The sequence below is a fragment of the Poecilia reticulata genome, chromosome 14 (assembly GCF_904066995.2).
Source record: "Poecilia reticulata chromosome 14, P_reticulata-male-v2, whole genome shotgun sequence".
NCBI lineage: Eukaryota > Metazoa > Chordata > Actinopteri > Cyprinodontiformes > Poeciliidae > Poecilia > Poecilia reticulata.
The window spans coordinates 11,279,000-11,291,106 of record NC_088843.1 but is presented as its reverse complement, the minus strand read 5'-3'; the positions used below and the strand labels follow the sequence as shown (position 1 = coordinate 11,291,106).

The following is a 12,107-nucleotide window of genomic DNA, read 5'->3' as shown; positions in this document are numbered from 1 at the left end:
GGGTTTTTTTTATGAATGCTGATTCACTTTTTAAATTATTCAAATAAAACATTCTAAGTTACTGTGATGCACGTGTAAAGCTAGGAGCAGCAAGGAGGCATGTCAAAGGTCAGCGCAATAAAGAACAAATCATGTGGTTTTACTAAAAGACGTTTGTAAAGGTGAGTCAGTTCTTCTATTCATTTTCCTTCAACTCTTTACAGTAGAGAGTTTTTTTTCCCAAAGTAGTCTAATTCATCTGTGCAAGCATAACCCCTCTGCTCATTTCTCTCCTTCCTGTCGCCTCTCTCCTAGCAACAGAGAAAAGAGCGAGAGATGGTGAGGCAGCAAGAAAAAGGCCCCCACCGGAGACTCGATGATATGAGACGGGAGGAAGACAGGAGGCTGGCAGAGAGGGAGCAGGTAACCAACCGCAGCAGAAGCAGAGCTGCGCCTGGCCAATCAGGAGAGGGGTGGGCGTGTCTGCCGGCAGCGCTGCGCTAGTTGCACTGGTGGTGAAATTCCGTGAGAGGGTTGCCATAGCAGCAGGGATCTAAATTAGTGTATTTACTCAGAGATGAGATTTCTGTGGGTGAGCTCTCTGCGTCTCTCCATTTCCAGTCTATCCTCGGCGGCATCAGAGTCTGGCATCAGAGCAAGATCATCCTTTAGTGTTGCAAACTTCACCAAATTCACACTGACCTCCTAAATATCTGAATGATTTAACGCCTTGTGGCTTATCATGTTGTCTGTGTAGTGCCCGTAATTTCATATTTGGTATCTTTTATCCACAAAGCCTCAGCAGCAGCAACAGCAGCTTTCTTGCTAAAATAATCTTTGACTTTTATCAAAACATCTTTCTTTTTGCTTGCTGGAATGATATTGCGTAACCTTCTATCTGTGTTTATCTTCCATTCCTCTCCCACATCATTTCCTTCTCTTGTGCCACCACCTTTCCTCTGTGCCCTCTTACCTCGCTGCAGGAGTTTATCAGGCACAAGTTAGAAGAAGAGCAGCGGCAGCTAGAAATCCTTCAGCAGCAGTTGCTTCAGGAGCAGGCGCTGCTCATGGTAACTAGTCCTTACCAATGCATAATCACTTCCTCAGTTGCTTGCAAACATTTTCTTCTATATTACTTTGAGTTATTAAAACTTAAATGAACTTCTGTGTTGGTGTGGTTTGCTTTCATTTATGTCAAAACTGCTGTCTATTTCAAAAAGACTTAAAATAACCAAAATTCTCTGAAGAGGTTTATCCATTTTCAGTTATTAAGTATCTTTTGCTTCATGTAGAAGTGCTACCGTCTCTGCATCTCTATCTTCAGATTGCTATTGTGGTGCGTAGGAGTTGCTGTCATTAAAAATGAATCTTTTTTTCTGTTTAGAAAGAACATTAGTCAAAAGCGACTCTACGCTTGTGGCTGATGCATATCAAGTTGTACCTGAAATTATTGAGTCCTCCGCTACAAAACGAGCAATCTAAAGATTTCAGGTGCTTTTGCAGCAAACGGATCACAGAAGAACAACTTGATCATTAAATTACCAGAATTTCACCTAAATCCAACCCTGTGCACCATCTCCAATCAGCCCTGCAGTCCCAAAACGATTCATTCTCTGGAACAGACATCAGCTGTGTGTTTAGGTACAGCCTGACTGTGGCTCAGTGATGCTGTGGCACAGCTTTGCTACATCTGGCACAGAAAATAGTCTAGAAATGTAATCTACTCTGTAAAGGAGTCTAAAGTTTAGCTGTCATTAGACCTTCCAGTAAGAGAATGATGTCAAGATTATCATAAAGTTCACTAATATTTGTCCTCAAAAGAACAGCAGTTATTAAAATTGGCTTTTGGTGTTGAATTTTGAAAGAAAAGGAAAACAAGATGGGAGTACTGGACACTTTAGATCTGTGACTGAGATGTTGAGGCTGCCATGACACAAACTTTAATCAATGCGTCTTAAATAAAAAATTTTTTCTGAAGTATCTGCCATACCCGTGCTGAAATAATCAATTGAAAACAAGAAGCACACTTTACACAAATAAAGTGAATATATGAATATTATGATTCACAAAACAAGCCTGTGCATACTAGGACAATATAAATGTGTCCTGTACTTTTATAGTTTTTTGATGAGACAAAAAAAGTAATTGGAGAATTTCAATGTCTCAACTTTAAAGTGCTCATTTTCACCCAAAGCTCTGGAGCTTTTATATTTCTGTTGCTTTTAGCTATCAAAAGTGCTTCCAACTCACGATAAGTTAATGGACTTCCACAAACATTACCAGCACATACTGTAATTCATATAGCAAAATGGGAGCCATCACATTCCTAATTTGCAAAACGTTAGCCTTTGCTTCAGTTTGGTGAAAGCTCGAGGTTTGTTAGAAGTAGGCCTCCTCTTCACTGCTGTGCCTCGCCTTCCTCAGGAGTATAAGCGAAAGCAGCTGGAGGAGCAGCGGCAGTCGGAGCGGCTGCAGAGGCAGCTGCAGCAGGAGCATGCCTACCTGGTGTCTCTGCAGCAGCAGCAGGAAAAGAAGCCCCAGCTTTATCACTATAACAAAAACCTGGAGCCCAACAACAAACCCACCTGGGCCCGAGAGGTTGGGGCGTCTGTTTTATTTTTTTTTAAAGTGTTAGCATGCCGCCGGAAAAGACTCTGTTCTCCAAATCAAAACTCTCGTTTTCTTTACTCCAGGTGGAGGAGCGAAGTAAACTAAACAGACAAGGGTCACCGAAAATCTGCACCACCGTCTCTGACACTGCCATCCAGTCGCGCTCGGACTCCATCAGCCAGTCGGGAATGGTCCAGTCTGCACAAACGCCTCCAATGCAGAGGCCAGTTGAACCCCAAGGTGGTCAAGGAAAGGTGTGTGGCTTAAATATGAGGTTTAATAAAACCTTGCAGAAGCACTAATGGCACTAATATTTCTCAGTCTTGACTGCCTTATGCTTGATATCTGGGCTGCTTTATTCATGTTTTCTATCTTTACTCTCTTTTTCTCTTCACATCTTTCTGTTTTCCCATTAAAACTTGATACTTTCTACCAACCCCGTCTATGCATTTCTCTTCACTTTGACCTACATCTTGGACTATCTTGGGTGCTGCTCCTTGCATTTGGCTGCTGCTCCTGCCCTCTGCAGTTCCAGATGGCTCACTTGGTTCCACTGAAGCCGTACGCTGCCCCTGTCCCTCGCTCTCAGTCCCTCTGTGACCAGCCAACTAAGAACATGTCCGCCTTCCCCACCCAGGACCCCTCCCTCGCCCCCACGCCCCGCCCCATCCACTCCAGAGAGCTTGTACGTCAGAACTCGGATCCCACTTCTGAAACCCCGGGGCCGCAGTTGCATCAGATCAGGGAGGATCGCGGCCCCTGGATCCGACTGCCAGATGTAGAGCTTCCACCGAAGGTAAAATCCAATACCTGAACTTCATTTAGCTTTGGAGAATCAAATGGAATATATTAAAAACTCCAAAGGACTCTCTTTAAACTTTGTTTTTTTTGTTTTGGGAAACTAAAAACACATCTTGCTGTTGCTGTCAGATTCCTCAGAGAACTGCGTCCATTGCCACGGCTCTTAACACCAACCTTACCTCTGGCATTAGGCATCCAGTAAGAGCCAGGTACTGATGACAATATATGTATTTTTTATTTTTTGCAAATTAGATCATTGTAATCTACGGTTAGAGTTATTAACTTTAGATTACCTTCATGGCAGCAATCCAGATCTCAGCCGCAATGATCGCTGGGAGAGAGGAGACAGTATGAGCATCATATCTGGTCTGCCCCAAACCGGCTCTCTAGAGAGGCACCGCATCCTCAGTGAGTCCCCAGTGCTGCAAACGTGGCCGTTTTATCACGTAAAATCTTAATAAAATACATTGAAGTTTTGTATGAGAAAATGTGAAACGGTTGAAGTTGCATGGATGCAGGTTTGCGAGGGACCCTCACGACTCTATATTCCTCGTCAGGTACCTCCAAAATGGATTCACCAATTCTCTCCCATGAAAGTCGCCACAAGCCGGGGGAATCCCGTACATCCTCTCGTCCTGGGCGACCTGCTGTACGTCTTTTTCTTTTTGTTTTGTTTGCTCTTCAGCTGCATCACATTAACAATTTTTCAAATTACTTGCTTGTGAAACTGTGTTGATTGGAGGCACAACTGTGTTAAATTAGGGTTGTAACAGCACACGGTAACAAAACGGTTAGCAAAACGGTTAGCAAGCAAGGGAAGCAAAAAGTCACCTCTACAACTGACTGGAAATTTGTTTTTAGAACTGGTAACGTGAGAAGATCGATGTTGTTTATATGTTTTTTAATAAAACCCCTTAAGGAATTTAAATACTTTTTTATTCTCAAATATAATAGACAAAAGAGCTCACATCACCTCTGGTCAGAGGCCCAGTCAGGACAGTAGCAGTGTGTTGTGGCTACTATGCAGCATTTGGTACTGGTTGGGCAGCTGGATTTTATCTTTAGCAGATTTTTTTCATGTTTCAGTGAAATTTACCTTCAGATGAGTAAATCATTGAAGTGCAGAACGAGCGATGCGTCTTATTCCTGTTGAAAAATCCAGACCGTGACAAACTTTTGCTCTGGTTTATTTTTCTCTCTCCATTGAAGCTGCATGAGGAACCTTAACGTTACCAAGTGTTAGAGCTCAGTGACAGCCGGAAGTCCTCTGTTTAATGTTGGTGTCACTTTTTATACAACAATGCACTGTGTGCTTAGTTCACCTCAAACATTCTGCATTCTGTCTTCGTTTGGTGTGTTCTACACAATATTTCCAATAGGAATACCCGTACCGTTACACTCCTAATGTTAATGCAACTGAAAGACCGCTGCCAATGACAAGCAGTGACAACACAAAGTTAGACATTTTACTTGTATTGGAAATTCACCAGTTGCTTAAAGTAAGTCTAAGGGAAATTACAGAAAGCTTATTCCCAATTAAAAATGCCCTTTCAGGCTCAAACTGATTGCCATTAATTTAACCCCAGTGCTAGTCTTATATGTTTGCTAATACTTTGATGTAGCATTTAATTCTAGGAACACGTGTACACTTGTGTGTTTCGGCAAATGTTAAAATATTAAGCATCTCTTCCAACTTTTCTCCTGCATGCTTTTCTCAGGTTCATCTTGTGCTGCATCTGACAAACTGCAGTTTGTGCTACATGAATATAAAGCTAAACACGTGTACATTGAAATACAGTTTTTATTTCTGGAAATCCAGCTATACACTCTACATGCAGTGTGACATTCCTGTTGGGTGGAAGAACATGCTTTGAAGGACAGCTTTACAGAAAGTACCTTGTGTAATACTGTCTGAATGAATCGATGCTTTAGCATTCCCAGACTGATGACGCCATCAGTGAGGACCATGAGAGAAAGAAGTGCTTACTTTTACACAGTGGGCATCTTTGCTGTCACGTTTCTCATCTTCTTGACTCTCTTGTTTGTTGACTTCGAATGTGCAGAGCTACAAGAGGGCTATAGGGGAGGTTAGTAGCACTGTGTCCGTGTGTTCAGCAAGGCTTGGAAACTATGCATGCATTTGTTTTCCTCCACTTTTTAATGTTCATGCAGATTTGATTAAACGTCCAACGTTTTTCTTCATCAACTGTGATATTGCGATCCTAATGGCATGTTCTGTTACTCTGATTTATTTTCTCAACTTTGTTTTTGTTGTTAATGATCCTGTGATGTCAGTTTTCTTTTCACACATTGATCACTGTTGTGTGAGCATGTGTGTGTTGTTTGCTTGTTTGTTTCTTGCCAGAATCTTCTGTTTTAAGTGCCTTTTGTAAGTAAATTGTGACGTCTGCATGTGTGTGCAGGACCATGGGCTCTACGCTAAGGAGCGTGCTGAGGAGCCGCCGCGTCCCCCTGTCAAGGCCAATGATTACTCCTCATCTTCAGAGAGCAGCGAGAGTAGTGAAGAAAGCGAGAGCGGCGAGGGACCAGAGGAGGAGGAGAGCCCAACTGATCGGTAATGAAAGTGTTAACACAAACATTCCTGATTATTCACGATGCAGCAAACTGCTAGTGATGTTCCTAGCTCTTCCCAGGCAACATCTTTGGGTGTTGCTCAAAGTAAATTATTTTAATGATCTGTTTTGAAGTCCTTTACTAAGCTTGATACCAGATACACCAGTAGGGCTACTTTTAGTAGATCTAAACCTTTCTGTGAACACGGCATCCAAAGCTGGCCTTGCACATGTTTGGTTGATCAAAAAACTTTGGTTTTCCGTGAAAATCAAACTTTTTCATTTATTACGATGACTTTGCAAGTTGCAAGATTCCAGTCTGTTTGTGTCATTTGTCTGCTCTGCAAGCTGCATTTACATTTCCACAGACAGTTGTTGCTGTAGGAGAGAGCTATGCAGAAAATGAAATGGAAACAACCATTCTTGTCCTGCAAAGGAACAATTCAAGTGTAACGGCAGCATCAGGTGTAAAGGTTCACACGAAAAATTCTTAGTGTTAAAAAGCAAGATTAACAATAACATTTAATGATGTTTAGTCATAGGAAAGATGAAGTAAATACTATAAAAGAGTAACAAAACAGAAAATACTGTGCAGTTATTAGAAATAAAAATACTTGACTTACTATCCAAAGGATGTGTAGCTGAGTCAGATCACTTTCTGTGCATAGTGTGCATTCAGTGTATTGAAAATAGAAAATGACAGCCTATTTACAAAACATTATATTGTCAATGCAGAAAGGCAGATGTACAATAACAGCGGAAATATTCTTTAAAAAGGAGTAAAAACAGCAGTTAATTGTGCAAACGCCAGCATATATGTGAATACTTATTTTTTAGAACTGCCTACTATTTTTTCCTTTTTCTTTTTTTTGTGCTTTTAAAGCAAGAGTTGAATTTACTTTTTCTGCACATTTTGGTCTGCACATAACAAGCTGAAAAATTCAGTCATGTCAAACCAGAGAAAAATATCCTAATGGCAGCTTAACACCTCTGTGAAATCCTCCAGATAAACAGTTTTTAGCAGAAGCAAGACGTGAGTTCAGTGAAGAAACTCACTGGAGGAGTGTATTCAAAGCCGATGCATCATCAGAAACAAAAGGGACAGCCTTGCATGTAGAATGACAACTTGCTAGCAGAGTTGCTAGCAGAGTTGATGCAGCACATTTTCACTCTCCTGCATAAAGTCTGGTTGGGACAATATATTTTTGTCAAGAAAAATTAACAAAAGAGACTTCGGCATAAGCCCTGTTGGACTGAATTGCACGTTAATCAGCAATTCAGTAATTCTTAAATTACTCTAAACAGGACGGAGGGTGGCGCATCCTGTTTAGGACATGTCTATTTTATGGTAATTATATTCACTTAGCTTCCGGCTTCATATCTTCCTGATCGTGTTTTCTCTTTAATCCAGCCACAGAGATGCAGACAGTGATTCAGTCAACACCATGGTGGTTCATGAAGATGAGGGCGAGGTGGGAGAGGGAGAGCAAGCTGGAGGATACGGGGATCAGACCATGCTGGTTCAGAGAGTGAGTCACCTCTGCATGTAACGGCGTTCAAAATGCATCGTTGTGTTTCTTTTTCACCAATGCAAAACCGACGATATTTAGAAACTGTAAGAAAAATTACTGGATTTGTTTTGCTGTCATTTCTTTCTAAACAGGTATTTTAAACTTTTGTCAAACTCCCTCATGTTGCCCTAAGCTCCCCTCTGGCCAAACACTGTTAGGTTGTCAGCTGAAGTATTGTTGCGATATCTGTGGAGACAACCATGACGGGAGACGTCTTCCAGATGACTCCTAATGGGGTGAATGCTGTGAAGAGCATTTGTATTCATGTCTGTTTGAATATGCATTACCTGTGTTATTTGCAACAGGTTGCATTGATACTTAGTATAATTGGAAAGTAAGGAGTGCTACTGTGTTTATCAGATGCAGTGGCCTCACCCTACAGGTTTTATTAGGTCTGGGGATTTCTGTTGATTTGGTTTTATGTTTTGCAACATTATCTCTGGAATACTGAATGATGGCACATTTTCAGCTTACAAGCAGAGTTCACAATGTTTTCTTTTTTAACATCCTGGTGTTTGAAAGATGCCTTGCACTCGATCAAGGCTCCTGGGCATTTTAAAATGGAAACAGGCCCGCAGCATTTGTTACCATAGTTAAGACTTGGTCTCATCTGACTGAAGCACGCAGTTCCAGTTAAATTCCCTGTAGCTTCTTCTCGACTACTGCTTTCCGTGTAGATTGTGTGTAAGTGTTGTTATGGACACTTTTGGACCATAGGAAGTCACTCTTTGCTTCCCGGGTTTTTTTTTTCGCCCTTGCATCTCGCTCACTGTTCGTAATGGCAAGATGCACGAATCCTCGTCCAACCTAGTGGCTTTCATGTACCGTATTTCATGTCAAATTTATAACTACAGGTAATGGAAAATCATTGATTACTAGTTTATATTTCCTAAAATTTAACCCACTTAAAAAAAACACCTTCAAAGCCAAAGAGTATTTACTTTGTTTGATTTCCTCTGTAACATTTATTGTGAAAATGAAAAAAACTTTGCTCATATGTTTCGTTCATGTAATTTTGGGGAGCATTGCCTACAGTTTGTTTCCAACATTAAATGTAACTTTTATCTGGCAAGAATAAAGATTTAGTGTATTTTTACGTTTTTCTTTTACTTTAAGAAAAATTGACATTTTGTGCTCAGTTTTTTCTAATTGAAAAGACTTTTAACTTCTAAAAGTCAAAAACCTTGTCAAATCAGATGATAATTTTAGGGAATACTTTATAGGTTTGTCAAATGATGAAGGCACACATGTTTCTGATTCTTACTTTCGGTGCGATATATATCCTTTAGGTCTCTAGGTGGTTAGTTTATTTCCAGCTGAACATGTCATACTTAGCTGCAGCACGTTAGCCCAGATTCAAATCTGTGGCGTCATCATTACATAATGAACTGTGTGTTTGTTTTACCTGGAAGACCCCAGAGAAGAGGAGCCATAACGGATACACTAACTTGCCAGATGTGGTGCAGCCGTCCCACTCTCCCACTGATTCAGCCCCTCACTCCTCTCCAGGGAAGGACTCTGTTTATGATGCAAGTTTCACTGATTCTAAGTATATCAGTCCTCAATCCGTGGGTTATTTTTATGTCAGCTATGTATGCCATCATGTCAGGCATGAAAGTTTCATCAAACGTCATTAGCTCAATACATGACTATTGGTTTATTAAAGTGATATAGGCAGTAAAATTACATATATACTCTGTGTATAAAATATTTAAAATTAAATTTCTGTTGCCTTAAAGTGGAACTAACGACAACATTTTCAATCCAGTATCAATCCAGGGGTTTGGTGAAGGCATCTGGCAAGTCTTCCTTCACCACCTTCGTGGATCTTGGCATGTATCAGTCACCAGGTGGCACAGGGGACAACATGTCAATCAGCGGTGAGTCACAAGCTTCTCAAACGTCCCACAGCATCTGCTCGGTGTAAATATTGACCCATTAATATTGCAGCCACACTGGTTTGTTTTTTGTCAAACCTGACTTTTTCAAAACATTCATAAATTGTAAAATTAGCTTTAGTCTGTATACATTTGATGGGTCATATTTCCAGCAGTATTCAACCCTAATCTGTTGTGTGGCAAAAATATTCTAATGAGGGGTATCGCATATCCAGTTCTGTTGTTTGGTTTTATGCAAATGTCATTTGAAAAAATGTATATATTGGAAATGATCATTGGTGAAAACAATCCATTCCTGTGTTTTTGTGCTATAGGCTCCAGATTTGAGCAGCTGAAGATGGAAGTGAGGAAGGGATCCATGGTGAATGTCAATCCTACCAACACGCGCCCTCCTAACGACACACCTGAGATCCGCAAGTACAAGAAGAGGTTCAACTCTGAGATCCTATGTGCTGCACTCTGGGGTGAGGATAAAAATCACACTGTTCTGTTACAAAAAGGAGCTAAATAACAGATTAACGAAAATGGAAAAAAGGAAAATGCCAGTAAAGAAGAAAAGTAAATATAAAAACATGAATTCTACTGTGTTATTTTTAGTTGTGGCTACAAGAATGATAGTAATAGAATGTTTTTCACACTCAGTCTCAGTTATTTATGGGTCCATGTGTTTGTCTGTAGGTGTGAACCTGTTGGTGGGCACAGAGAACGGCTTAAAGCTGCTGGACCGCAGTGGCCAAGGAAAAGTTTACCCACTCATCAACTCCCGCAGGTTCCAACAAATGGATGTTCTGGAGGGCCTCAACCTGCTCATCACAATATCAGGTACAGTAACTTCAGCAGGCATTTCTTTTTGGGTTTTAATAACGTATAATTTTCAATTGGAACAGGAAAATGCTAATAAAATGGTGCATAAAGCAGGTTTTATGTGCTATTTGATGTGGCTCTTCACAAGAAAAATTTTATTTTTTTTTTTCAAATATCACATGATAATTATGTGTGATTGGAAGATTAATATCTGGACACCAACTATAAAGTCTTAAAAATGCAAACATAAAAAAAAAAAAAAAAAACTTGAATAAATAATCAATGCTAAGCCTGGTGGCCCGCCAGGCTTATAATACACTGATTGAAACCCTGACGTAATTTTGTTTCTTGAGCTAATCACAACTTTTAACATCTCTTTGACCAAGTTTTCCTTGTTGCTTAAGGCAAGAAGAACAAGGTGCGTGTGTATTACCTGGCATGGCTGAGGAATAAGATCCTTCACAATGACCCGGAGGTGGAAAAGAAGCAAGGCTGGACCACTGTGGGAGAAATGGAGGGCTGTGTGCACTACAAAGTGGGTAAGTTTCATCCATGTCAGACATCTTTTCTCCTTCTGAGAAATGATGGTGAACCTGGTGAAAGAGCATCTTTCACCAGGTGGTTAACCTGGTGAAATGAAGGCTTTAACATAAGTAAAAGAGTGAATTATTAATTACTGACAAAGGGCCTTACTGTTGTTCTGTCCAGTGAAATACGAGAGGATAAAGTTCCTGGTGATTGCTTTGAAGAATGCGGTGGAGGTTTATGCGTGGGCGCCCAAACCTTATCACAAATTCATGGCCTTCAAGGTAGAGCTCCCCTTTCCCATCACTTTACATCCTGAGATCAATCTAGCTAATTATTTTCCTAAAAAAAAAAAATCACATTTTTTGCCCTTTTAATCCAGTCTTTTGCAGACTTGCCACACAGGCCTGTACTGGTTGACCTGACTGTAGAAGAGGGCCAGAGGTTGAAGGTCATCTACGGTTCCTGCGCTGGGTTCCACGCCATTGATGTAGACTCTGGAAATAACTATGACATTTACATCCCTGTTCATGTGAGTTGTAAAGCTGTCAGCCTGCAGTATTTTGGTAGAAGTGAAATCTCTGGGGAAGCTCTGACCTTCCTCCTTCATTGCAAGCAGATCCAAAGCCAAGTGACTCCACACGCAATTGTGTTCCTGCCCAACTCTGACGGCATGGAGATGCTGCTTTGCTACGAGGACGAAGGTGTTTACGTCAACACCTACGGACGGATCATTAAAGACGTCGTCCTGCAGTGGGGCGAGATGCCCACATCCGTTGGTACGAACTTTAAAACTGTGCGGTTATGTAAGGTGGAGTTGCATTGGTCGTTGCTAATGTTTCTGTGGTTTGCAGCTCATATCTGCTCCAACCAGATCATGGGATGGGGTGAAAAGGCCATCGAGATCCGCTCTGTGGAGACCGGTCACTTGGACGGGGTCTTCATGCACAAGAGGGCTCAGAGACTGAAGTTCCTTTGTGAAAGAAATGATAAGGTAAGAGAGAAAAGCTTCATGAAAAGAAACAAAGCAAATAAATACCAAGAACTCAATTTAAAATAATCTTTTCTGAACTTGGAATAAAAAAATTCTTTAAAATGGTTAAGTTTCATATATAGGTGCTATTAGATTTATATCTGTAGTCAAAATTTTTCATAGTTTCTCACTTTGATTTAGGTGACATATTTTCTTAGATTAAAACGTATTAATTTATTAAAATTGTCTGTGTGGTCGTATGTTTTGAATCTTTCTTCTATTAAATTGAAAGGAGAACATTCACATCTAGTCTCCAGCCTTTTCTCCTCTAACAACGTTTCTTCCTGTAGTCTGTCCAGTTTTCCTGTTCCCA

At 40.7% G+C, this 12,107-nt stretch overlaps 1 protein-coding gene across 4 annotated transcripts in view; it reads left to right on the top strand.

The window, feature by feature from the left end:
- mink1 (misshapen-like kinase 1) overlaps positions 1-12,107 on the top strand; it is a 41,850-nt gene that overhangs the window by 23,729 nt on the left and 6,014 nt on the right. Inside the window, exons 12-31 of one of the 4 annotated variants that reach the window (XM_008427645.3) lie at positions 295-402; positions 963-1,049; positions 2,404-2,577; positions 2,673-2,843; positions 3,119-3,385; positions 3,520-3,599; positions 3,695-3,798; positions 3,948-4,039; positions 5,454-5,477; positions 5,814-5,965; positions 7,375-7,492; positions 8,947-9,063; positions 9,303-9,414; positions 9,747-9,896; positions 10,111-10,254; positions 10,641-10,775; positions 10,945-11,045; positions 11,144-11,293; positions 11,381-11,540; positions 11,616-11,755. In XM_008427645.3, the coding sequence (XP_008425867.1) occupies positions 295-402; positions 963-1,049; positions 2,404-2,577; positions 2,673-2,843; positions 3,119-3,385; positions 3,520-3,599; positions 3,695-3,798; positions 3,948-4,039; positions 5,454-5,477; positions 5,814-5,965; positions 7,375-7,492; positions 8,947-9,063; positions 9,303-9,414; positions 9,747-9,896; positions 10,111-10,254; positions 10,641-10,775; positions 10,945-11,045; positions 11,144-11,293; positions 11,381-11,540; positions 11,616-11,755 (2,586 nt within the window). Of the gene's footprint in view, positions 1-294; positions 403-962; positions 1,050-2,403; positions 2,578-2,672; positions 2,844-3,118; positions 3,386-3,519; positions 3,600-3,694; positions 3,799-3,947; positions 4,040-5,453; positions 5,478-5,813; positions 5,966-7,374; positions 7,493-8,946; positions 9,064-9,302; positions 9,415-9,746; positions 9,897-10,110; positions 10,255-10,640; positions 10,776-10,944; positions 11,046-11,143; positions 11,541-11,615; positions 11,756-12,107 lie in introns of all 4 variants that reach the window. The other 3 variants (XM_008427647.3, XM_081615796.1, XM_008427646.3) reach the window with 3 other exon arrangements.